Genomic DNA, 26,338 nt, shown 5'->3' with positions numbered 1-26,338 from the left:
CATACCTACCATGGTCATAGCACACGTCTGATGAGGTTGTTGTGAGAACTCCATTGACCTAGCAACAACACAACAATTTATAGGCTTTAAACTGATCCCTGAATATCTTTGAGGAAAAATTAATTAAGAATGGAACTGAATTTATGGCCTGAATCACATGTCTGTTTGAGCGGAGGATCAAAAGCTGAATAGACGGCCCTTTGACAGAACTGGATATAACTTAGTAAAGGCCAGGCCTTAGAGGGTAAGGGCTGAAAGTGTGCTTGTTCCAAACATTCCTCATGACATGGGCTTGAGCTCCAGGTGGCTTAAAAACAAAGCTGTAGTTCACAACAACTTTCTCGCCAACATCTGCACCACTGCTAATTAATCATGTGATTCCTTGGGCAGGAGGAAACACTTCTCACTTCCTTCTCTTTGAGGTCGCTGTTGTTTGTCAGACTTTTTTTGCTAAAGAAACCCCTTTCAATTTAAAAAGAATGAGAAAGAGAAAGTTTAAGAGTTGGCATGCTAATATCAAATCCAAGACGATACAGGAAGGAAGCAGCATCAAGATTTAACATGTTATTATGAGATTCAAGAGGAAGAGGGGAAGAGAGTACAATGAACTCATTTTATATAAAACAAAAAAAAAAAACTCTTACAGAGAAACAATTTTGCAGCACATCAATCTGGAAAGAGTTATAAAACCATTTCCGATACATTTGAAGCTCAACAATTCAATCTCCCCAGGAGGGGATGTCCCAGCTCATTCAACAAAAGATCATACAGTGCAATGCTTAGAGAAAAACCCAAAAAATACATCTCAAATGTTTGGCAGAATCTACCGGTCGATCTTTGTTTCTACCCTCACCTATGGTCATGAGTGATGGGTCATAACCAAAAGAACGAAAGAGTAGCTGGCTTTTCTCTTAGAGATAGGATGAGAAACTCAACAGTAGAACCACTGCTCCTTGGCGAAATGGTTCAGGCATGTAGTAAGAATGTCCCCAGGACAGCGACCTAGGGGCATGTTCTTGGCACCATTTGGAAGGAGGCCACAGGGCAGAACAAGGACCAGGTGGTGAGATTATATCTCCACGTTGGCTTGGTAATGCCTCGGGTCTTGCAGTCAGAGTTAGCTGAGGTGGCTGGGGAAAGGGAAGTTTGGGGTTCCCTGCTGGAACTGCTACTCCTGCGACCTGATTTTGGATAAATGATTGAAATGATGATGTTTGGCGAACACCTCATGCTCACCCTCAAGCACAGTAGTGGACCATTCAAAGTATCCATGCTGACCTTCATCTACAGGGAGCTGGACCATGGAGCAGTAGGAGGCAGCCTGGTCTGATGAATCAAGTTTTCATTAACATTCATTACCTGGGGAAGAGATGGCACCAGGATGCACTATGGAAATAAAACAACAATCGGAGGAAGTGTGATGTTCTGCTGGCAAAACTTGGGTCCTGCCCTTTATTTGGATGTTACTGTACTTTGACACATAACATCCAACACTGTTGTAGAGCAAGAACACCACTTTATGGCAACAGTATTCCTTAATATTAGCGGCCTCTTTCAGCAGGATTGTATGCCCTGATGCACTGCGCAACTTTTTCGAGCATCTGTGGGGTGTTCTGGATGTCACATGAAGGTCACAGCTCACAACTTATGTCTTGGTGCCAGATACCATAGCACACCTTTAGAGGTCTTGTGGATGTCATGCCTAGATGGGTTGCCGGTTTTGCAAAACCCATCAAGCACTATGATAAAACTGGTAGTAGCATATGGTTTACATCAGTTACAACCTCATTAAACCATTCAGCAAGCCTTTGGTGCCACTGTGATCATGCTTCATCAGGCTAGCAAGGTGATCAGTCAGATGATGAGTCTGAAGATTAGATCTGAAAAGCTATTTTGTAAAAAAAACAAAAAGCTCTCTTACCTTTCACTCCAAAAGCAGAATAATCATCAGGAGAAATCATTTTAGAAATTAAGTACATTACCACCTTACCCATACACAACGTTAAAAAAAATACAAGTCGAGATTTACAATCGCAAGACGTCTCTGGCAGAATGTGCCACTGTCTCTATAAAGAAAGATCGACCTCGATCAGATTGAAGGTGATTGTGAAAACAGTTAACCTACAGGGGCTGCCTATTAAGCTCTGGATAGCCAACTAATTAAGTTAACTAATGCAGGATAAAAGTAGTCTGTACAAAACAAACCCAGGCAAAAGTCTTTTAATGAATAAAAATACTGATTGAGAGAAGAATTTATTTCTACTTCTTAATTTAGCAGTCTTATTTATAAGTAGGATATTTTATTACAGATGAAATGACTTTGGGTCACGAGGGTCAGATGGAGTTCTGCAAAGTAATAATCTGAGTAAAGTATCCGGTATCCCAGCTAGTGTTTGATGGATTGTTAAAATCTAGAAACCAGTGTTGAGAAGAAACATTAACGCTTTGTTGCATAGCATTATGCTCAGATTAACACCATCATGTCTTGGTTTTATCTCTAGATAAAAACATCTGTCAAGCTCGTACATTCTGGAGGATTCAGCATAATTAAGTGTCCATCGAGAACTTTAGGTTTAATCTTGGAAGGAGACTAGGGACAGAAATAAACTGACTGTGAATGTACAGATTTCTCGTTCTCCACCTCAACCTGCCACCTCTAATCCGTCCCATTGTCTCTTATAATTTCTTTACTCTTCTGTTGTCGTGCCTTCTCAGTCTCAATCCCATTCCTCCTCGTCTCGGTCTTGGTTGTCGTCCCTCGGAGGATCCTGGAATTGAATGTTGGCCAGCATGTCCCTCATGGCCACCATCAATCGGTTTACTTCCTGGTTCAGGTCCCGACCTGCGCGTGCCACTTCCAGGTCATCTTCAGGCCTCTGTCCACCCTGGAATAAGAACAATACTCAGTTGTCTTGTTTTCGCACTCTTAGATTTAGAAATTTTTATATTTCCAACAAACCAAAAACATCCTTAAATTACATCATTCTAAGTTTGGTTTCTCCAAGTCCTGCTTGAAGCTTTAGGGAGGAACAAAGTGTATACCCTACATAAAGAGATGATGTCATGCATCATCAAAACAGAAACTGCTACCTCACAGCATCATTACTTCTTAAATTAATGAAATAGGAACAAATATTTTACTGTGACAGGCTGCAAAGTGCCCAAAGACATTTAAAATTTTAAAATAGGTTGTTTATGTAACATCCTCAGCAGCAGCCTCATCTCCCCTCTCTTCAGTTCCAACTCAGCATTCAGCATCACCAGTATACTAATATGATCATCATCTGCACCCGTTTCCCTTAAGTTAGATGATGTTTTTTATGCCTTAGGTTATTATTATTATTATTTTTTTATACTTGAATGATTCATAGGTCACTGTGTCGCTTAATGAACAAAAACATTCCTCGGAAACTGATCAGATACAGGGACTGGACTAGGGCTGAAATCTTTCGCCTCAAAGCTTCCTTTAATTAATTTTAAAAGCTTGCGTTATGTTTTTGCGCAATTATTTGTTTGGCGTGACACAGCCGCTTCCGGATGCAAGCCCCCACTAAACACTGACGAAGAAGCGCTTACGTCACCCTAAAATGCAAACAGTTAGCTGTGTATTGATTTGATGGAGCGTTCTGTTGCGGACTGCAAAATGGAAAGGAGCGATAGAGCGAAGAAAGCAGCAAAAGAAAACGACAGAAATTGTCAGTAAAGGCCTATGTTATGCCTGAGCATTATGCCTGAGCTGTACATTTTTTACCTTTTAGTTAAAGTTAAGTTGCACAACTTGTATAATTATTTATATAAATCTGCCATTGATGAAAAATTATACGAAACGATTTTTATTATAAAATAAGCAATATAAAAATATACATGTATATGAAAAAAATATCTAATTGATATATTTCTTCCCTATACAACATGTCTTTTTTTATATATGCTTATTTTATAATCAAATTCGTTTGGTGCCATTTCTAATTTGTAAATCATAAACCTATGAATTTATGTTCTAATATAATATTTGATAGAGATTATGTAGGGGGGCAATCCGTGGCAGAGAGATATTTTAGTGCATAACAGTGTGCCTTAGTTTTTTTTATACTTAAAGTCATTTGAAATACCTTTTTTTTTAGTTTTTACATCCGAGAAAAGGCTTTAAAATAAGAATGTATGGCTCTGTAATGCACTTAATTCACCCCAGTCAACTTTAAGATATTCCTTGTATTGTGAATTATGACAATGTTTATTTTTGATAAAATGCTGTATTCACTTAAAAAATAAAAGTAGATTTTTCTAAAAAGAAAACAAATTAATCTTTGTTTCTCTTATATATTTTACACTGCTGTTTAATTAAGCAAAATTACATATTATCCTATTACTCGATTAATCGATTACATTTTTGGTAGAATACTCGATTACTAAAATATTCGATAGCTACAACCCTAGACTATACTGAAAATGAAAGACAAAAAAGGTTTTCCGGAAGCCTGGGTAAACATTTCCTCTAAACTGCATTAAAAATATAAGAAACCATTTGGAAACAAAATATGAAGAAATGAAGGGCGCTCAAGACATTTGCACATTACTGTAGGTTACTCCAAAGAAAACAGGTTTCTTTGTGTATATATATATATTTGTAAATCGTTGGTCATTTAGGGTTTTAAAGGATTATGAGTCTTTCACTAAGTTCAAAAACCCTTGTTATTTTTCTAAATCAACTTCTGTATCAAGGCAGGTATCTGGTGACTTTGTGAAACTTGTGCATGATGAAAGTCCTGAGGGTGATGATGCTTCAGATCCTCATCAGCGATGTGACAAATACTGATGCAATCATGTGACACTCTATACGCCAGTCATTGTAATGTGATGTAACAGAGCTTAATCAGTACGTGCAAGTTGCTCTTATGGACAGACTGTAGATTAAAACTGTTTTAACTGATTTTACTTAATCATTAGGTCTCCTGGAGTCCACTCACCTGCAGGTTGAAGTTGGGCAACAAAGAACGAAACAACAGCGACAAGGTGCTTTCATTCGAGGCGCTTGGATTCTGCCTAGAAAGGGGTTTCACAAAACTAAATTTAATCAAACATTCTTAACTTGTACTTTGTTACATATATTAAATATGCAATTGGAAGAAACAAAACAAATAAGTATAACATGTACAAGACAAGATTGTTTTCTAAGTATCTATGAGGGGCGTTCAAGTAAAACCGGGACTTTTGATTGTGCAGAATAACAGAATACAGTTATGAGAGTAAAAACTCAGTATGCCGAAGCCACGACTGGACTCCCTGCTTCACGTCTGAAAACCTGGCCTGTCAGGAACTCCTTTAATGGCCCAAACATGTGGAAATGGCTTGGAGTAAGTGAGTGGACTGTATGGAGGTCATGCACGAACATACGGCCTACTTTAATACGTTTGCAATATTCACATGTTTCAGTGCAGCTAAAGATCTCATCACGGCGTCAAGCGCTTTTATGCCTCATTTACCAGAAATTTCATCACAAGTTCCTGTCTAGCTTGAACGGCCCTTATATTATGTTATAGTAGCAGTAAAAAAAAACATAGGTAAAGGCTCTTGGTTACTGATCAGAAGGTTGTGAGTTTAAGCCCCAGCATTGCCAAGCTTGCACTGCAAGGCCCTTAGGCTTTTTAGCTTTAGAGGCGCTGGAACATCACTGATGCTGTACTGCACAGGAAACATTTTGTAACCAACTGAAACCTACCAAATTTGATATGATTTGATGTTGTTGTGGTGTTGTCTCAATGCTACACATTTTGACAATGTGCTTTAGGGGTGCATTTGGAATTCTTTTAAAGAAAAAGCACAGTGCTTGTTTAGCAATGCGGTAATATTGTGATGTGCGTCTCTTAGTCATTTTACTGAAACGATAAATAAAACAGATGGGAAGTAAAAAGGCAGACGTGTTCTAGCCAAAAACTCTCTCTCGTCTTCATTAAGATCATAAAACAGAAAAGCTTTAAAAAAACAATAATTTTTCCTTGTTTAATTCTTTGTACTAGGATTAATCTCTGCATTGAGCTAAATCTAAATAGAATCCACAGGAATAAACCCTGCACTATAGAGTGCAGAGAAATAAACAGCAGTGAGAATTACGGTACAGTGAACATGGTGAGACGCCGTACCTCTCAGGCCTGGTGTAGGAAACGATAGCGTCTAGAGGAGGAAGTGGATCATAGCTCATCACTGGCTGCGTGGTGACTTCCTGTAGAAAACAAAACAACCAACAGTGCAGTGGTCAATTATAGAAGTGTCTCTAAAAAGTCTCATTAATGATTTAACTGCAGTCTAAAAAGTTATTTCCTCACATCCCTGAATTAAGAAAAAATGTAACAAAGATGAACAAAGAGAAAATCAATCACCAGAGGCAGTGTAGATGTGGCCTCCTTAATCTCAGAAAGAAGTACGTGTCTGTGAATGTTCCTGGGAGCACTCTGGTATCTTTGCTTCCTCCTGACCATGAGACAACACGCGCACACACACACACACACACAATCAAAATTCAGTCACAGTTAATATCTTATGTCATGGGGACACGAGTAAAATAAGGAACATGTAGTGCAAGATTCGTCTGCACGTCCGTGCTTCTTACTTGTTCTGGTACTCCTCCACCACCGGATCCTTAACATCGACCCTCCTCAACACCTCCTGTACATTTCCTTCCATCCACAGCATCACTCCTGCCTCCTTCCACAGGGTGTGGCAGCGGCCCACGTACAAACCCATGAGCTCCGACAGGGCCGGGGCCTGCCTAAGAGAAAGGAAAAAAAAGTGTGTGAGAGAGAGCAAGAAAGAGATGCATAAGAGGTCAGGATTACATTTTATTATGCATTTAGATCTTATCTGCATGATCTAATTCAAACTAATCTCAGATTAGACACGGAGAGAGCGTGGATATGGATGGTTACCCCAAACGGCTTTTGGGACCGAAGAATGCGTGGGAGGACACGGCGGCGTCGGGCTGGACCGAGCAGTGGTCCAACAAAGGCATCAACACTGAAAAACACACACACACAAGAACAAAAGCTATTACGAGGATCTGTCACAGTTGTCACTATGCCAAAAAAACAGTACTGTCAATTCAAATAAAGTTTTGGCACCCAAAAACTTTACTTTTTCTAAGTCTAATTCTTATGCTCTCTAGAAAACTAAAAAAAATTTTTTTCCCCCGTGATCTCACTAATAAGTGATGTTCTTTGAAGGAAATGCTCTTACTTTCACTTTTAAACATGGCTTTGGCTTCTACTGTTGACTTTTTTTCCCCATCATGCAATTTGACCAAGCGTGTAAGTGATCTCTATTAATGATTTTTTTTTCTAACCACATTTCTTTCACAAAGTTGACGCTTCTGCACGATCCTTCCAGGTTTTGATAATGTGTCGATAGGTTCTTAACCCATGTCCCTTCATTTTAGATTTCCTTAGTATTCTTGTATTCTTTGCTTGCCACAGACCAATAATTTCACCCTTCTGAAATAGCGATTTTTCTTTCTTTCTTTCCTATCAGTTCTGAGGAGCACTGATTTTGCAGTGCTGCCAAAATATCCTTATAAAGCAATCCACACACAGATTAGGCCTGTCCACTGAAATATTAAAATATTACAGGTGTGTCATAGGTATGTTCTGTTTACTGGATTGGATAAATTATGCCATGCACCCAAACAAAAAGGGCCAGTGTGCCAAAACTTAAATACCAAAGTTCCAATAATGTATTTTAAAGTATTTAAATCTGCCGATTCTTGGTGTTTCATCAAAACGACTCTATGTAGGGGACCTTTTATATGATCATGAAGTCAATTGGTAAAAATGGTGGATTTTTATTTTTTCATGGATCATGTGTTAGAAATGTAAAATGATTTTAAAAAACCTGGTTACTGATAACTACGAAAAAAGGATCTAAAACATTACACTGCGTAATAAAATTGTGGAATGTTCCCTTTCCAAAGACATCAGAAGCAGAAGTTTTTAAAAAATTTAACCATTAGGACAAATCGTCCCGCACTGCACTGTTGTTCCGCACTGCATTCTGGAATAATGCTATCTTTGGGGTGTGTGTGTGGTTTTCTCACCATGAATAAGCAGCAGGGTGTGTGCGCATGTGTATATATATATATATATATATATATGTGTATGTATATCTCACCTCCAGGAAAGAAGATGAGAGCATCCTGCAGTAACACATCAGCTCTGCGTTTTATGCGCTGGCTCTCCTCTGGTTTCGTCTCCTCTTGCTGACTCACGTGGTAGCAAGCCAGAGCTACCGAGAAGGCAAAGTTAGGCAGCTGCGACAGGTTCCGATGTACCTAAAGACAATTATCAGAAGCAAACCACACCGCTAAATATGATAATGATGATGATGATGATGATGAACAGCGGAGTTGACATCTGTGAACTTCTATGCATTCGGACACGATGTTGAAAAGACTCCGGGAAGATGAACAGAGTCTGTATAACTCTTGGTCAGATTGGTCCACTCTAACAACAGCTTCTGTTTCTATGGCAACAGCACATCCATAATGCATGCTCAAAATAATATAAACACAAAAGTATTAACTAAAAAACTGTTTAAACGAAAAAGAAAAAAGGGTGCTCAGGGAATGACTGAGTATATCTGCTATAACGTAAGTGATGGTTCATAATACTTAACGCAACTATAAGAGCTTAAAGAATTTCTTGTCTTTTATTTAACAGATTGAATGATGTGAGCGTCTGCAAATTGCTGCAGTGTAAGAGCAATAAAATATTTCATGATGTCCTGTTACAGGAAAAAAAAAAAAGAATTAACTCCTGGGTATAACAGTAATCTCCTTCTTTAAATCCTGCTGTCTTGAAGGATTTTGCTGTACCAGCACAGTCGCATTGGTTTACTGATCAGCATGTCCAGATGACACGGATAACACGGAAGCGTCTTACCTCCCACTCATCGTACAGTCGGATGAGAAAGGTGTATTCCCGACAGCGCAGACATAGGAAATCGATCAGCAGCAGCATGCACAGGGGATCGTTATCCGGGTCCAGACTAGAAACACAGATATGAACAATATTTATAGTTCAAAGACAGTTTTCTAATAACCATCAATTAATAGGTGGTTTGTAATCATGTAACTGCTATGAAATGTGAAGGCTGGAGGGGGAAACCAGAAAGGATGAGATGGACGAACTAATATACAAAAATGTTATTAGATGATTTTTATTTTAATCATTTATATAATAATATTTGAGAGGTTGTTTGTTAGGGGTGTGGTTCATGACCTTAGTACCAACCTTTTATTGTCTTGTGGATTAAACTAGCAACAAACCCCTGTCAATGTTAGGGTAGACCATCAATTTGATTAAATTTAACAGCATACATTTTAATTTTTCTTTCCAACAACTATAGTTAAAATTATTTAAAATCTATCGAAATGACATGACTCATACAAAGCGCTGATCTTTTATCCTTGCCAGTCTTCCACGCCACACTCCAGTCCAGTAGGTGGCGGTATTGCACCAACCACTCAAAAATTTAAAAGATGAAGATTTTTTCCCTGCTAAAGCTGTGCATATGTTGCAAGGATTTTGTCCATTTTAGACTGGTAACATTTGCAAGTTTCTAAATAGCTTTAAAACTGTGACTTATTTCTTGTCCCTTTGGAATTTGGCCCCTTTTGAACAAATACCTTTGATACCCAAAAGATTTATCTTGTGCTTTCTTAGTTTGATCAACAACAGAAACAACAGTCATTTTAAAAGCTTCCTATGTAGAAAATCATTTCCTGCCCTCTATGCACGTCATATGCAATCAAACTTTAAAACGGTTTACCAAAGAAAGGTTGTGTTTTAAGCACAGTAGGAACATCACGATGATCTCTACCTCAGGATGAGTTTGCAGTACTCCAGAGCTGTGCGTGGACATCCTCTCTTCTCCAGAAACATCATGTGCTTATAAACCGCCAGATAAAAAGCTCTGCAGAGTGAAAAGAGAGAGACGGAAAGAAAATATGCAAACAGAATGTACGTAAGGTGTTCAAAGTAGGGACTAAAACACTTGGACAAAGAAGAGCAGTTACAGGAAAATAATCAACAATGAGATGAGTGTGATCAAGCCTGATATGAAGCAGATCTACTATTACCACTGTGATGCTGATTTTTCCCCCCATGATAGCTAGTGCCGATGATTACTACAAGGGGGGTTTAAATTAAACCAGGACTCGTGATTAAATTTCTCAGGAATGAAGGTGCAAAACTAATTCGTTGTATACAGAAGACTTCAAGCACAGTATGGTGAGGAGACTCTCAGTCCCAGTAAAACCATATATGAACATTCACAGAGCGGAATGTCTGATCCCTGAAAACTGCTGGATAACTTGTTGACAACTTGCGGAAGAGACGAATCTGGTCTATGTGAACTGTACACATATTTACACACCAACACCACTTGCGCATTAGAGGAACTAACACACATCCTCCGTACAGTCCTGACCTCGCTCCAAGCCATTTCTACATGTTTCAAAACGCCATTAAAGGAGTTCCTGGGAGGCCAGCGTTTCAGACATGAATCAGACAAGCAGTCCGAGTACGGCTCCAGTGTACTGGGAAAACTTTCTACCAAGCACTAGTGAAACGCCGAGATAAGTTCATTATTGTAGTAGAGGAATATATAGAGAAATAACGGGAGTTTTTACTGAAGTCCTGGTTTGACATGAACACCCTCATATTTTTTTTTTCCTTGATAAATAGCAGAATAGCACAGAACGCAAAACATGGCATTTTTTAATAATAATAAAAAACCCTGTCATCTTTATAACCGCTATTTCACTTGCGCAGTGTTACTCGCATCATCTGTCCCAGTTGTTATGTAAATGAAAGCTCTTCCATGATCAGGAATTAAATGTTTTATCTTCTGTTTTTAAATTATTTTTATTTCTACAATAAAACACAATAAAATAAACATTACTGTCATTTACTGTCACTCTTCTTTCTCAGCCTCCTGAGTGGTGGCAATATTTCAGGAGCTGATTCTAGTTTCTATGTATTGCTTATAAAAGATGTCAGAAAAAGTGGTAGCGTGAGAATAATTGTGGATCCGAGAAAGAGCAGCGCAAACCTGTTTTCTACTCTCCGGTAGTCCATCCTGCTGGTCCCTGAGGTCAGGCTGAACACTGGGTGGAACGCACACTCAAAGCTGTACAGAGCTCTCTCTGATAACACACAAAGCAAAACACATATATATATATATATATATATATATATATATATAAAGAAAGAACATAATTATAGAATTTTTTTTTAAGTTAAGAAATTAATTATTATATAAGCAAAGATAAAATTGGAGGATTAGGCAGAGCTTTGAGAATGTAAAAAAGCAAGAGCGTTTCAATAAGAGTACTTTAAAATCAGAATAAAGGAATACACAGGAATAACAGGTCCTGCGGCTGAACAATCACCAATCCGCTCCTGCTTGCAGCATCCACTTACATAACTGTTTGTCTGTACGAGTGAACATTAAGCTCTTTTATAAACCGATATGAATTAGAGACTTATTGAATTGAGAGCGTCCTAACCAGCGGGCTCGCAGTCTGGTATCAAGGTCAGGCCTCTTTCCATTAACAACTATATATAGTCTTGAGGAACAGTTCTCCAGGCTGTTTTTGTTTGTTAAGCCACACAGTGATCTATGAATCATTCAAGCGTAATAAAAAAAAAAAAAAAAGTATCTAACGTAAGTCCTGACCCAGTGAGAACCAGGTGGAGATGATGACAGAAGATCAGGCTGGTGATTAGTTATACTGCTGATGCTGAAATGAGGGGAAATGAGGTCGCTGCTAAGGTTGTTACATAAACAACCTATTTTTATATTGTGTCTTTAGGCACTTTGCAGCCTGTTACAGAAAAACCTTTGTTTTCATTTTTTTTTTTCATTTAAACTAAATAATTTAATGAACGTATTTTACAAATGAAATTACTGATCTTGCATTGATGACAGATTCCACGTGCTACTGTTTTGAAATGCTAGGAGTCTTTTCATTATCTTAACACGGTGCATCAGCACAGGAGATCAACAGTAGAGCTGGGCGATAAAAGCGATTTTGAAATTTAAACAATGTTTGATTGGTCGATTTGAGTCAAAGTATACCCGTTAAATTGTCAAAAATTGTTAAACCTTCTGGAAAATGTACTTCCAGGAAACACAACAGGTACTCTTGTTTTGCAGGATTATTATTACAGTACCTGTTTTTATGTTTATATACATTCTTATGCAAAATATTAGACACTCCTTGATAAATAACAGATTTTGGTGATTTTTTTAAATTGAAAAGATGTGAGCACAGTCTCTCTTGGAAATGGAACAAATGTACAATATTTTCAGCAAACATTGATGCATAGTTACTATTTATGTCATAAACTAAACAAAAATAAAAAATAAAACTGTGCAAAAGTTTGAGCGCCCTATATTATCAGTACTTAGTAACACCTCCTCTGGCAGATATCACAGCTTGCAAACGCTTTTTATAGCCAGCGAAAAATCTTCAAATTCATGTATTTGGGATTTTCTCCCATTCTAACTTGCAAAAGCATTCTAGTTCTGTAATATTCTTTGGTCGTCTTGCATGCACAGCTCTTTTAAGATCTACCCAGAATTTTTTTATTATGTTTAAATCAGGGGACTGTGATGGCCATTCCAAAACCTTTCGCTTGCGACTCTTGAAGTATTCCATAGTGGATTTTGAGGTATGTTTACGATCATTGTCCTGTTGTAGAACCCATCCTCTTTTCAGCTGTAGCTGTCTTACAGAAAATGTGATGTTTGCTTTCAGAATTTGCTGATATTTAGTGGAATCCATTCTTCCCTCCAACTGTGCAATGTTTCCTGTGCCACTGGCTGCAACACAACCCCAAAGCTTGATCGATCCACTCCCATGCTTAATAGTTTAGGCAAGGTGTTCTTTTCATAAAATGCTGCTCCTTTTTTTTCTCCAAACATGACTTTGCAGATTGTGGCCAAAGAGTTCTATTTTAATTTCATCAGTCCACAGTACTTGTTTTCAAAACTCATCAGGCTTCTGTAGATGTTCTGTTGCATATTTCTTAGAGTTTATGATGGGGACACAGGTAAGAGTTTAAAGTCTGCTAAATCTTCCTACAGGTTTCTTGCAGTAAAATTGGGGTTTTGATTTGTCTTTCTGACACAGCTGCTTAGAGGAACCCATGGTTGTTGAGTGTCTGCAAGTGTGTGCACAAGGTTGGAAGAGTCAAAGTATTTGTAAAGCTTTGAAATTGCCATTTACTACTGACAGCTATGCATCAGACCTAATGAGTTGATTAAGGTCTGAAACTTTGTAAAAAGAATCTGAGACTCTGGAATTCTTAGGGTGCCCACACTTTTGCACAGTGCCATAATAATGTTCTTATTTTTTATTTCTGTTCAATTTATGGCATAAAAAGTAACTATGCATCAATGGTTGCTGAAAATATTGTGCATTTTTTTCCGTTTCCAAGAGAGACTGTGTTAACATCTTTCCAATCAAAAAATCACCAAAATCTGTTATTTATCAAGGGGTGCCTAAACTTTTGTATAAGACTGTAATTGTAAGTATTGGTATCTGGTGCACTGCACTGTCTATTTTTTGTACAATAAACGTGAGCTACTTTTGTGATTGGACAGAAGGTAGAACCGCTGTTCGTATCTGCGAAAAATTCATAACTCAAATGTTCATAAGTCAGGGACTACCTGTAATTTGACAATGTTTGTTGGACGTACGAACAAATTGGACTTACAAACGAGCTCTTGCAATTGCACGCATTCGTATGTAAGGGAGGTTTTTTTTTGTGTAAAATAAAAGCGCAGAATTGATCAGATTTGGAAAAAAGAAATTGCATTATGTAATTATCTGCTGGAAGATTGTTCATTTAGGAACACACATAGTTTTCTGCTTTTATAATGGAATTGAATATCCAACCTGGCATGGAAAGTAGGGAAGTGAGTGCAAAGAAGATAACTATTTGAACTATATAAACGGTAAACTTTGTTTTGTATCAGCTCTCTCACCGATCAGGTCTCTGGCCGTCTCCTGGTCCTCCTGAATGCGACACACGTCGGAGAGTTGCAGCAGAGAGTCGATGTGGTAGGGGTTAAGCTGTAGCAGGGCCTGTTTACAGACAGTGGTTTAAACAGCTTTACATCATAGAGCTACAGAATCCTTGATTCCGATTGGTCGGAACCTGTTGATGATTTTTATATAACATCAGTAGTACTAGTAGTGGATTAGTGTTATAATGGTCCCATGACAAACACATGACTGTTGAAAAGGAAAAAGTGGCAATAATAATTAAAATGTTTATTAGTTTAATAAGGAAAATATCTGAGGGAAGCACAGTCATGGATAAATCATCATCATCATCATCTCTGGTGTGAGAACAGTAACTCTACCTTTTATCAGGCTGTATCACATGACCTTAAGGCTCATTATTTATTTTTTGTTTTCATTCCTTACTTATACAACAATAAGTTTCATTCCTTACTTATACAACAACCTCAGTTCTAAAAAAAAAAAAAAGGGCAATAAAACTTTATTTGCTGAAAACACTACACTTAACACAAAGTCTAAAACCAATCTTATTCTGAAAAGTAATTCTGAGTTTAGGTGCAGTAAACACTGGGCTGGTGATTTATTTACCACAATGTTGTTAGGATCCATAGACTCTACTGCGTCGAAGAACTTGAACTGGACTTGCTGGTAATCGCGACCGTGCTCGAACGCAAAGAAGTGGAGGCCATCTTTTGTGTCTAGCAGACTCATGGAAATACCTTGAGGAGGAAAAGAGGCAGGAAATGTGAGCGATCTCATGACTAGTTATTTCACGAATAATTAAATTAGACTCTCTGTCACACACACACACACAGAGCAATTATGCCTATAAAGGCCTGATTTAAACCAGCAAACACATTCAAATTTAAAAATCAGCACGATGAACGCTTCGTGCAAAGTCACAGAGTCACAAAAATAGACACAACAAATTCTATTGACCTCTGACCAGGGTTGCGTCACTATGCTTGTGTTGCTTGTGTTACACCACCCCAGTGAAGCTTTTGACACCATTGATCATAGTATTCTCCTTCACAAATTAGAAAACATGAAAACGTGGTAGGAATTAAGGGAACAGCCCTCTCTCAGCTCAGATCCTATTTGACCGATCGTTATCAGTATGTAGATTTAAATGGTGATTATTCTGGATGTTCTCTAGTGGAGTCTGGTGTTCCACAGGGTTCGGTTTTAGGGCCACTGCTTTTTTCCCTTTACATGCTTCCTTTGGGCAACGTATGCATGGTATTAGTTTTCATTGTTATGCGTCTCAGTAAAACCAGATAAGAAAAAACAGCGTACTAAAGTTGAGCAATGCATAAATAAATTATAAGAGACTGGGTGCTAATTAACTTTCTTCTGCCTAATCCTAATAACACAGAAGTTCTAGTCATAGAACCGCATGCAGCTAGAAGATTTTAGATCACACAGTAACTTTAGATGGCCTTCCTGTTCCATCAAGTGCAACAGTGAAAGACCTCGGTGTGATTGTATATTCTAGTCTTTCATTTGAAGCACATGTAAATAATATTACCAGGATAGCATTCTTTTACCTCAGAAATATTGCCAAGTTAAGGAATATATTGTCATTAACATTGCAGAAAAACTAGTTCATGCTTACATCTTTGCATAGTAAAATACTACTTTACTACTACTTTTGATTTTTAAATACTAACTTTTGACATATAAAGCATTAAATGGTCTCGCGCCGCAGTATCTGAGTGAACTGCTAAGTGTCTTACGATCCGCCACGCCTACTTCGATCAAAGGATGCAGCCTGCTTGTCAGTACCGCGTATTATGAAAACCACAGCAGGAGGCTTTTTTTGTTAAAAGCGCTATACAAATACAAATTAAAAAGAATTGAATAAGATCAAACCCTGTACGTTACTAAGCAAATGAGGCAGAAAAAAGTAACCCTTCTCTAACCTCAACAGGCTTATAAATAAACTCCTCGACTAAAAATGATTTACCAGGGCGACTAAAGCGAGGCCAGGTGTCTTTAGGAGAGGTCATCCACGTGCTGCGATGAAACTGCCTCTGTCTTTGTCTGGGTCTGGATGGGACACACACAGAAGAGCACAGTTAAGGGGCCAGTGAAGCTAATTTCTGTAATAGATGCACACGTTAAAAGCTCTTTTCAACTTAGTACTTCATCAGATCATAACCAAAGCAAATTTAGCGCACACACACACACACACACACACACACACGCAAGCAAGCGCACGCACGCACGGACGCAGACCATAAGAACAAACCTTTGGTCTCCAAGCACAGCCCGAGCTCCAAAATATCTCTTCAGTTCAGTCTCAGGGTTAAGATTCCTAAACCAAGACATAACAGCTGCATAAACATAAAGGGTAAAACAAGACATTAAAAGTGTAAAACCTTATTGTTTGATTATTCCACATGAGTTTAAATCTGTCTGTGCAGAATGATGTATAAACCAGTGTTCATACAAGTGAAGGACAAAGCAACAGGCCACATTTCAGCTACTAAAGCCCTCTTTAGAAATGGGATATGCAAAATTTTAGTTTTTATTACCTCTTCACTCAGGCGTATGGGCCGCACAGTTATAGAAAATAATCATAATCGTGATTACATCGGTCAGTAGTGAGCTCACTCTTATTGAACTTGATTATTCAAGGACTTTGGAAATGTCATGCCATGACTCATCAGGTCTTCAGGGACTTTGTCAGTTGATTTGTGCAGAATAACAGAACACAGTTATAAGACTAAAAACTTCCTTAATTTATTTATGTAATCCCCTGCTACACTAATGCACTTATCTCAGTGTTTCACTAGGGCTTTGATACCATCAGGGTAGAAAGTTTTCTCTTTGATCAGACTTCCTGCTTCACATCTGAAACACTGGCCTCCCAGGAAACTCCTTTATTAGCTTTTCCAAACATGTGAAATTGACTTGGAGTGAGATCAGGACTGTACGGTGGATGTTGGTGGCTCTACCTCCCGGTTTAGTTCCTGTAATGTACAAGTGGTGTTGGTGACTGATAGTGTGTACAGTTCACGCAGACAGATGCGTCTCTTCCCTTTAATTTTTATGGATCAGGTGTACCACTCGCTGAATGTTCACAGTGCAGTGATCTCCGAGCCAACTCGGCCGGGATCGTTATTCCCGGTTGTACAGCCTTCTTTAAAACGTTTCTAACACCATTCTAATGGTTTACTGCGGCTGAGAGTCTCATCACCGTACTGCATTTAAAGTCTTCTGTAAATGTCAATCGCTTTTACACCTTCATTCACCAGAAAGTGTATAACTGTCGTAAACCAAAGTCGAATGTACCATAAAATGTGATTCATCGTGCACAATACATCAAGTGACATATAATGTAACTCAGGGTTGCCAGATCAAAATGACAAAATCCTACCTAGAAAGTGCTGAATACTTGCCCAGGCTGATAAAATTTATTGATTAATCAAGCATGGAAAAAAATTTTGGGGGAAAAATAAAAAAAATAAGAGTTGAGAACTTCGATACAGAGAGAGAGAGAGAGAGAGAGAGAGAGAGAGAGAGAGAGAAAGAGAGAGACTGATGCAGCATGGATGGCTAGAAATTTACCTAAAATCATCCCTGTTTTCCTTTAAAAGCAAAATTAACTTAAGTCCAGTCTAATAGAGCCGCCGTTACCTGTGTTCCACATAAAGTACAGGTCTGTGTCCTGAAACTCCTCCGTCCTCGCACTGAACAGACAAACCGTTCTCCTTCTCCATGGACTCCAGTAAGGTGTCTATGTCATCGCCTTTCACTGGCTCCTCCTACAAACACACGAAACAAATAAGAACGGCGGAGGACATCACGCCTCGAGCTGGATCCCAACAAATTTATTTGGAAACCGTTCACGTGGTGGTATTCCTAAGAATCCAGCTACGACTTCAGCTTTCTGTCAGCTGTGAGTTTTGTCGATGTGACTAAATATGAACTCATTCTGAACTGACTGACTTAAAAATCAGCATCATAGGTGTAAATAATAAAAAACAAACAAACAAATAAGACAGAATCATACCGGTGCATCTGCTGGAGAGGCCTTTTTCCTCTTCTTCTTCTTTTTCTTTTTCTTACTGCTTGTCTTTTCATTAGAGTCAGACTAAAAAGGGAAAAATTTGTATAAATAAAAAATAATTAGCGTAATTCGTATTCATTTACTCTTCGTATAATTTTTCCAAGATCACTCGGGAGAACTTTACAACGCTGCCAAGGAGCAGATACAAAGCGGTCTGACAATTTTCATTGTAACTGTAGTACGCCTCGTGGCCAGCAGAGCACTAAACAACTCCTGTAAATATAAAGCTAGTTAGGAATTCAGACTGTAAACTGCTGGATGAGGATTTGCTGCTGTTTTAAAGTCTAACACACAAACTAAAATGTTTACAGTAAAAACTAAATCTTGTAAACCTTTTCTTGCGTTGCTGGAGCTGTGACGCTCTCGTCGTCACTCTGAGTCTTGTTGTCATCGGAATCAGCAGCTTCGCCAATCTGTAATCCACATCACACACACGAACGTGTTAATTAGCCGATCAAGTTCGAAGTAGACGCGACCTATTATTAAACTTTTTTTTATTATTTTACTATTATATGCAGAATAGCCAGTCTATAGTCCACAACCTACAGATCCAAAGCTGTATTGCATTCTGAGAGGCAAGAGTTTACGGTCTCCTCTAGTTGTGTTGGATTTCTTATACAGTGTTAAGCAGGTAAGAAGAAACACCTCTTTTTACAGGGGTTTATAGTGAAGCTTTAGTTTGAGATTGTAGAATGTAGAGCTTGGGAGCATAAAGTTTGGACTTTGTTCATGTTTGTTGGACATCAGTCTGGTTATGTGTACACTTTTAAGAGTGTAAGGAGGATAAACTTTTTACTGTAATCTAAAAATTATCCTCATATCAAAACAAGACATGACACGATACCTCACTTCCCATGGAAATCAACACCATGCATATCAATTTCAGAATCACTAAATATCACAAAATTCAGCTCGGTAATAGAATTAGTCAAAGCGACTGAAGTGTCTCCCCTGCCGATTGGTTAATATCCGAATTATTCTCAGAATTAAGCTTTCACAAAGCTCTGCCTCCAGAATCTACACTGTCCCTTGGGGGCAAATTCTCGATACACAACGTCGAAAGTTCTGTCAAGATGACAGGCTCTTCCACTGTGAGGACTGTTGCTTGATCTCAGGGCCGTACCCGTACACCCAAGTCTAGTCACCAGTAATGATCCTCGACATGAAGGACGGGTGTTCCAAGGCACGCTGCTGGAGTTCTTGGCAGATTTTGACGCAATGTTTCTTCTGCTTCTGGGTCAGCAGCCTGGGGACGAACTTGACAGCAACACGGCACATGTTTAAATCACACTTGAGGATCATTTGGACTGTTCAGTATGACACACCGGCAGTGTTGCGTATTGTTCTCTGACGTTCATCACACACAAATTGCTGAATGGTTTTGACATTTTCGGGGGTCAAGCTCATTGAAGGTCTTCCTGATCTCGTCGTCTTCCAGTGATGTCACTCAAAACACCTCAAACGACTCATTACAGGATCACCGTAAACTTGCCGGATAAATGTCAAACATCTCTGTAACTCACACAGAATTTTATGTTCACTCTCTTTGTTATAACTCGCTTTTTATCCATGATGAAATATCAGACGCGGCAACGCACAAGGTCAGATCAGCAGCAGTCACACAGCCCCAGATGTACACAGAACGATGTCTTCTGGCACACTGACTTATGAAGGTCGGTGCTCCCTGTGCCTTTTGCTGCCATCTGTTGACATGTTACAAGACTAGTCTTGAAACTTTCTGATACCACCTCGTATTATTAATCAAACATAGATGTGTATAAAACTTGTATTATTATTATTGGATTTGTGCACTAATATTCAGACACTAAATCTGGGAGCTCTTGAACACAGCATGCCAGTCATGTATATAGGTAAAGAAGGAGTTAATTACAGAATAACGATACGTCATGCTTAATGTTTGTTTAACTGATCAATTGTAAAATAAAACTATGTAATCATGCAATGTTAAACCGTGTGCTTTAGCGCTGACCAGCTCATAAATGTTGCTGATGTTTTTCTGATTTTTATTCTTCTTCTTCTTCGCTTTCCGGTTGGCCGGCTGTAACGTCTCCTCCTCCTCCTCCTCTTCTTCTTCTTCTTCGCCTCCTTCCTGCTCTAATTCTGCTCCTTTCCCTTCCGCATCAATCAAATTCAGGTCCCGGATGTCTATATCCTCTTGTCCCCGCTGTTTTCCCTTCAGTCTCCGCAGCGCTCGGCTCGACATTTTCACTCCGATCGTCCAAACCCAAACACCACCATAACAAAAGTCAGCACGGAAGCACTTGCAGTCTAAAACGGAAGTTACGTCATGCACGAACGAAACAAACCCGTATTATGGACGTCCCGCCTTCTGCATTACGATTGGTCCGTTGTTGAACAAAAACTATCCAATCCCGTCAAATGAGGCGGGGTTTATAAAAAATGTACTGATTGAGCTGTACTTCTAATTATTGTCCACAAGAGGGCACTGTGGACGTGCATATTTATAAATACGTACAGGAATAAAATACAAAGTCAAATTATTATTTTTTTGTCACACATGGAGACATACACAGTATGATATGCAGTATAATTGCTTTATATACTTTATAAATGAGAAAGGGCTTTTCTGTGACAATTAAATTGCTTTAAAGAGTACAATTAAAAAATATATATTCTAAAAGAGATATAAGAATATGAAATAAAGGAAAATATATGAAGATAAATACCATTAAGCTGAAAAATGTACAAAGTTGCTTAATAAAATAGAACTAAAAAGCAAATATGTGTGGTCGGCAATGATAATGAAGTATAAAGACAATAATATAAATAATATACAATATAGTATAAATATACAATTATGAAGAATTAAGTGAAAATGTAAAAATGCATAGAGTTTGCATGTTCTCCCTGTGCTTGGTGGGTTTCCTTTGGGTACTCCGGTTTCCTCCCACAGTCCAAAGATGTGCAGGTTAGGCTAACTGGCATTCCCAAATTGCCCGTCTGTGTTTAATGCAACAGATTGGTAGTCATGCCAGGGTGCACTTTGCCTCGTGCCGTAGGTTTTCCTGGGAAAGGCTCCAGGCCTCCATAACCCAGTAAACAGGACAAAGTGGTAAAGAGAACCCAGTGTAAAACCTGCGCCAAGTTGTTGTGGGTTATCTTCTGCATTAACCCTTTGATGGGAGCAGCTGAAAGACTGTTATAATAAGCCAATATTTTTCTGTTACAATAAGCTGCACCCTTCTGGTAAAGTATGGATTAATGGACATTTTCGTTCCTTTAGCCAAAAGAGCACTAAAGAGATGAGGCACCGATAGGTGCATTTGGTGTTCCAGTTCATCTTAAAGGTGTTCATTCAAAAGTGTTCTTCTACTTTAACATTTACAGTATAGGGCTGTTTGGCTTTGTGCCTTCTTCCAGGAACAGGTTTGGTCCTCTTATTTCAAGTAAAATGAAACTGTAAAGCTATGCCATACAAATATATTGCATAAATCGAGTGCCTCCAGTTACTGTACATAAAAATAGTTTTGGGAAAAACCGCATATGGGTGTGATAATCAGGTAATCAGCTGTATAGTGTACATGACAATGGAATGAGTCACGCTGAAATGAAATAATCCTCTGTGACAATAAGAAGAGAAGCAGAAGGAAGTTAACCGCTGAGCTGCTAAATTCAGATTTGGTGTTAAGTACAGCATGTGACTAAAGTATGTGACTGTGGCTTCTTATATGTCATATCACCATAACTTACAATTATTATTGCTATTATTATTATTATTATTAACCTTACCAAATATTTCCCTCGTCTTTACTGGCGGATCATCATATATATATAAAGAACTTATTATTATTGTTATTATTATTAATATTATTATTATTATTATTATTATTAAAAAACATTTTTGTATTGTCACAGTATGTTTACAGTTATCCCACTGATCACTGAAACCACCACCATTACTATTTAGCAAAGCCTTTCCTAGAAAGTGTAAAATGTCTATAATTGCGGGCATTCGTAAAGAATTTAAAGCTGTCCTAGCTTAAAAAAACAAACAAACAAACAACTACATATAAATCTCCTTTATATCATCAGGTTTGTGCATGTGCTCAACAATTCAGATCACTCTTTAGATCACAAAGTTTGGGTCCTGTAATATTCTCCATGTTAACTGATTAAATTGGAGATTCCTGTCTATCTGTTGAGGATTTGGATCGCTCTGGGCTGTGTGTTATTTAGGTTCAGGTATTTAGATGTGCCGATAAGTCATCTGTCATCAAGACGTTTATGAGCGTGACAAGGATTTGTAAAGCAGCCATGAAAAGCGTAGAGGAAGTGTTGGCCTGCTTGTGTGTGTTCGTGTGTGTGTGTAAGTGTGTGTCCTTCCTTCTAGTACAGAAGTAAAAGATATGGATTGGTTCATACCACTCCACACAATACACCTCTCTTTACTCATACAAACACTTTCCTGGAATAAAGGCCTTTATGTTTTTATAACAAGACAAGAATCATACAAGGAAGTTGTTTTTTTCTCCATCAAGGAAGTCATAGTGGATAAAACCTTTCTTTTTCTACTATTATTTGTCTAACACTGAAAATTAGAGAAGTTTCCTCTTTGTAAAATAAGCGATGTGAAACACATTTCACCACCATCAGTCTCATGGTGTTTCACAGCCTGTGTGCTGTTGTAAAAATAGGAACGAAAGGATTTCCCCATGTTTTGCAATTTGGGTGAAATGAAGAGACGAAGAAGAAAAAAGCAGAAGTACAGTGAGGTAACCTCCTGAAAGAGACAGAGATGTTTAGCACACATCACAGGATGCTCGGTTATAAAGTCCTCAAGTGATTCTTTTATTGGAAGGGCCGCCCTTTTAGTAAACCATTTTCTTGATGAAGACGTTAAAAGACACTCTTTATAGAGAGGTTTACTTAAGGAGACAGATGATGACTTTTTATATCTTATAAGTTTTACCAAGATGGCCGCCGAGTTTAGACACCTGAGTAAAATCAGAGTTTATTTCTGTTTTACCCCAGATTTTACCCCGGTGTCTAAACTCAGTCGCCATCTTGGTAAAACTTATAAGATATAAAAAGTCATCACCTGTCTCCTTGAATAAACTATAGAGTAGTTATTCTATAATTAAGCCTTATAAAATCCCTTGAGAGTGATATTGCTTTTATACAACAGGTCCACAAACACCATTTATTATCAACAGATATGATTAGTTGATTGATTTACCCAGTTAGTGTCATTAACAGGGGTAAAAGCAGTTTTAACTAAGCCAGGAGGGCTATATACTGTAGGGTGTACATTCCCTTGTTCCACACACCAAGTACAGTAAAGTCCTTGATCAGTGTTACAGAGGGATTCGAGATTCAGCCTTGTGTTAGACGCGAGTTAGCTTCCTAGCTCATGTTAGCCATGAACAAAACAACTTGGACGGTTCAGAGGCGCTTCGGATCGACTTAGAGGCGATTACCGCGAAGAGAGAGTGCGTTGTTTAAGACAACATAATTTTATCAGATGTGTGTTCTTGCTAAAAGTGCTTCTGTGACTGGTTGTGAATGTGGGTTTTGGCAGACAGCCGCTCTCTCCTCGGTACTGCGGACCGTACAGACCTACTCTCACCCACACTGAGAACCATAGTTAGTGTACTTACTGTACCAGTTAGTGTAATTACTGTAACGGTTAGTGTACTATAAATAGCAGTTATTAGAATACCTGGAATAGGGAGTGATACATACGGTATAGTTAAACACTCCAGTGCTGTTATGCTTTATATCATCAATTATATCTCATTCAATCAGATTACGCAGTCGGAACTAAATGTTGTAGGGCCCATATACATTGATGATAAGTATTTTTATTCTAAATTTTTTCTTCAAAATAATATCACACACACATTTGGTGCATCCCATGCTGACTTTGCTTAACAATTGTTGCAATGTTGCCCTTTTTCCTTCCGCTGCTTTTGCAGTTAAGGTTTTTTAGTTTCCAAATAATGAATAAAACCGTTAAAGATAAAAACAACTTTTTCTTATTAATTTCAAAAGTCTAAATATAAAAAGAAAAAATTATAATAAATTTTCTCATTTTAGTAATTTAAACATAACATTTTTCATGTCAGCAAACGTTCTGTCCAATATGTTACTTCAAATAGCTTCATTGCTCATTTTGTCAACTTTGTTACTGACAGAAATCATCCTGTAAAGTAAAAATGATTTGTCCCAATGCCAAGTGACCTCCATCAAATAATGTCATTCTTCTCTCTGGTGTAGATTTTAAACGCGTCTGGGTAAGTGTTCTTTCATTTCTGTTTTTCAATATTATCTCTGTAACATCGTCTTTAAGCATATTAATTCACTATCATCAACTATGTTATATACAGTGTTACAGCTTACATATTCTTTATGATTTTAACAGTAAAATCTGAAATATGATCTTAAACTGTACATGTAAATGAGAAGTGGTCAGCCAGGCGAGTCCTCGCACTGAAATTCTGTGACAAAATAAGGAAATTGTCAACAATGTTACCCAACAGTGTAGCCAATCAGTCACTTTTACTATCTTCCTTATTTTAAAAAAGATAAAAAGAGAGATACAGGGTTGGGATGCTGATCCTGCGAGGAGAGGAGGATGTTCGGAGAACATGCTGCAGAACTCTTATTTAAATTGCAGGACAAAGTTCTGTTAGTAACATATACTATCTCACTAAAGTAAGTACACCCCTCACATTTCAATCAGCAACCACTTTATAAAATGTTCTAAAGGGACAATACTATAGAAATGAGAACTGGATCTACTTTAGAGTCGTCAATGTGCAGCTTGTATAGCAGTACGGATTTACTGTCCTCTAACAATCACTTAACATGCAGACTTTATTGTCTAAATAACTGCCAATGAAAATGAGTAGACCCTAAATGAACATCAAAACTTTCTTACTTTACCACTGACGAACACATGAACATGATGAATCGGACATGTGACTTTGCATGGTTAAGGATGTACTGCTGTTATCACTTAGGGTGTACTTACTTTTGTTGCCAGCTATTTTGACAACAATGGCTGAATTGAGTTATTATTGAGTTATTATTTGAGACGACAGTAAATCTGTACTGTTATACAAGCTGCACATTGACTACTCTAAAATATATCCAAGTTTTATTTCTATAGTATCCTCCTTTAAAAGGATATACTGCTGAAATAAGAAGGGTGTACTGACTTTTGTGAGTGGGTGTAGTTGACAAACTGAGTACTGAAGTTGTCCTTAACCTTGATTTTTTTTTCAATGCTTTGTAATTAGTCACACTGAAGGAATTTACTGACTGTTCTATTGAGAAAGAAGTGTTTTCATACTTTTTTACTAATGTTAAAAGTACCCAAATTATACACCAGTTAATTAAAAGTACCCAAATTATACACCAGTTAATTAAAAGTACTCCAAATTATACGCGACCGAGCGATCTGATTGGACGAGAGTCATTCTATGAGTGGTGATATAGAGCATAACAGCACTGGGCCCAAACAGCACTACGTTTCACTCCCTCTCCCAAGTGATCTAACCATCCCTAATTAGAATAACCCACATTCAAAACCAGTCACAAAGAGTGATAACGTTATTCCATCTTAAACAACACTTTGTCTCCTAAGTAATTGCTTCTCAGTCATTCTGAATTGCCTCGGAACAGTCCATGTTGTTTTGTTCATGGCTAACATGCGTTACAAAGTTAACGAGCTTCTAACACAAAGCTGAATCCCAAATCCCACTCGAACACCTGATCAAGGGCACTACTTGGTGTGTGGAACAAGGGGGTGTATAACCTATATAGCACTAGCTTTCCCTTTTATGCTTTTATGCTAACCGTCGCGGTTAGTTAGTTCCGCCAGGCGCAGAAGGATACGTGCTGCTGATACCAAATGCTGTTTGTAGACCTTTTGTATAAAAGCGATATCACACTTGAAGGCATGTCGCAGGCACAGTGACTCGGCCTGGGTGTCGGCTGGCTGCTCATCTTGATTTATGCACACTTACATTCCATACAGACTTAAATAATTCTTTTGATTGTGTGAAGCTGCTTTGCGACAATTGTTAAAAACGCTATACAAATAAAATTGAATTGAATATTCAGCACAAGAGCATGACCTCACGTGTAATTATCGCTGGACTATAGAATAACTCAGAGCCACGACGTACAGGATG

General features: G+C 38.2%; 1 protein-coding gene across 1 annotated transcript; it reads right to left on the bottom strand.

The window, feature by feature from the left end:
* Positions 1-2,204: 2,204 nt before the first annotated feature.
* On the bottom strand, positions 2,205-20,442 carry tcf25 (transcription factor 25 (basic helix-loop-helix)). Its single transcript, XM_053501115.1, has 18 exons — positions 20,149-20,442; positions 18,491-18,571; positions 18,102-18,182; positions 17,726-17,853; positions 16,335-16,400; positions 16,050-16,132; positions 14,672-14,802; positions 14,044-14,143; positions 11,101-11,194; positions 9,868-9,960; positions 8,928-9,033; positions 8,158-8,317; positions 6,924-7,011; positions 6,608-6,766; positions 6,378-6,468; positions 6,141-6,220; positions 4,968-5,043; positions 2,205-2,885 (listed from the first exon to the last, which is right to left on the bottom strand). The coding sequence occupies exons 1-18, from the start codon at positions 20,380-20,382 to the stop codon at positions 2,718-2,720; spliced, it is 2,019 nt and encodes a 672-aa protein (XP_053357090.1). The 5' UTR covers positions 20,383-20,442; the 3' UTR covers positions 2,205-2,717.
* Between the last annotated feature and the right edge of the window lie 5,896 nt (positions 20,443-26,338).

The sequence above is a fragment of the Clarias gariepinus genome, chromosome 7 (assembly GCF_024256425.1).
Source record: "Clarias gariepinus isolate MV-2021 ecotype Netherlands chromosome 7, CGAR_prim_01v2, whole genome shotgun sequence".
Lineage (NCBI taxonomy): Eukaryota > Metazoa > Chordata > Actinopteri > Siluriformes > Clariidae > Clarias > Clarias gariepinus.
The sequence above is the reverse complement of the archived record's forward strand: the minus strand, read 5'-3'. Positions and strand labels throughout refer to the sequence as shown.

Coding starts and splice junctions, on each gene's coding strand:
- tcf25 (XM_053501115.1), bottom strand. CDS start 20,382: ATGTCGAGCCGAGCGCTGCGGAGACTGAAGGGAAAACAGCGGGGACAA. Junction 16,401..17,725: donor GTACTTTATGTGGAACACAG/GTAACGGCGGCT, acceptor GTCTTGGTTTAG/GAATCTTAACCCTGAGACTG. Junction 8,318..8,927: donor GACTGTACGATGAGTGGGAG/GTAAGACGCTTC, acceptor AATTGTCTTTAG/GTACATCGGAACCTGTCGCA.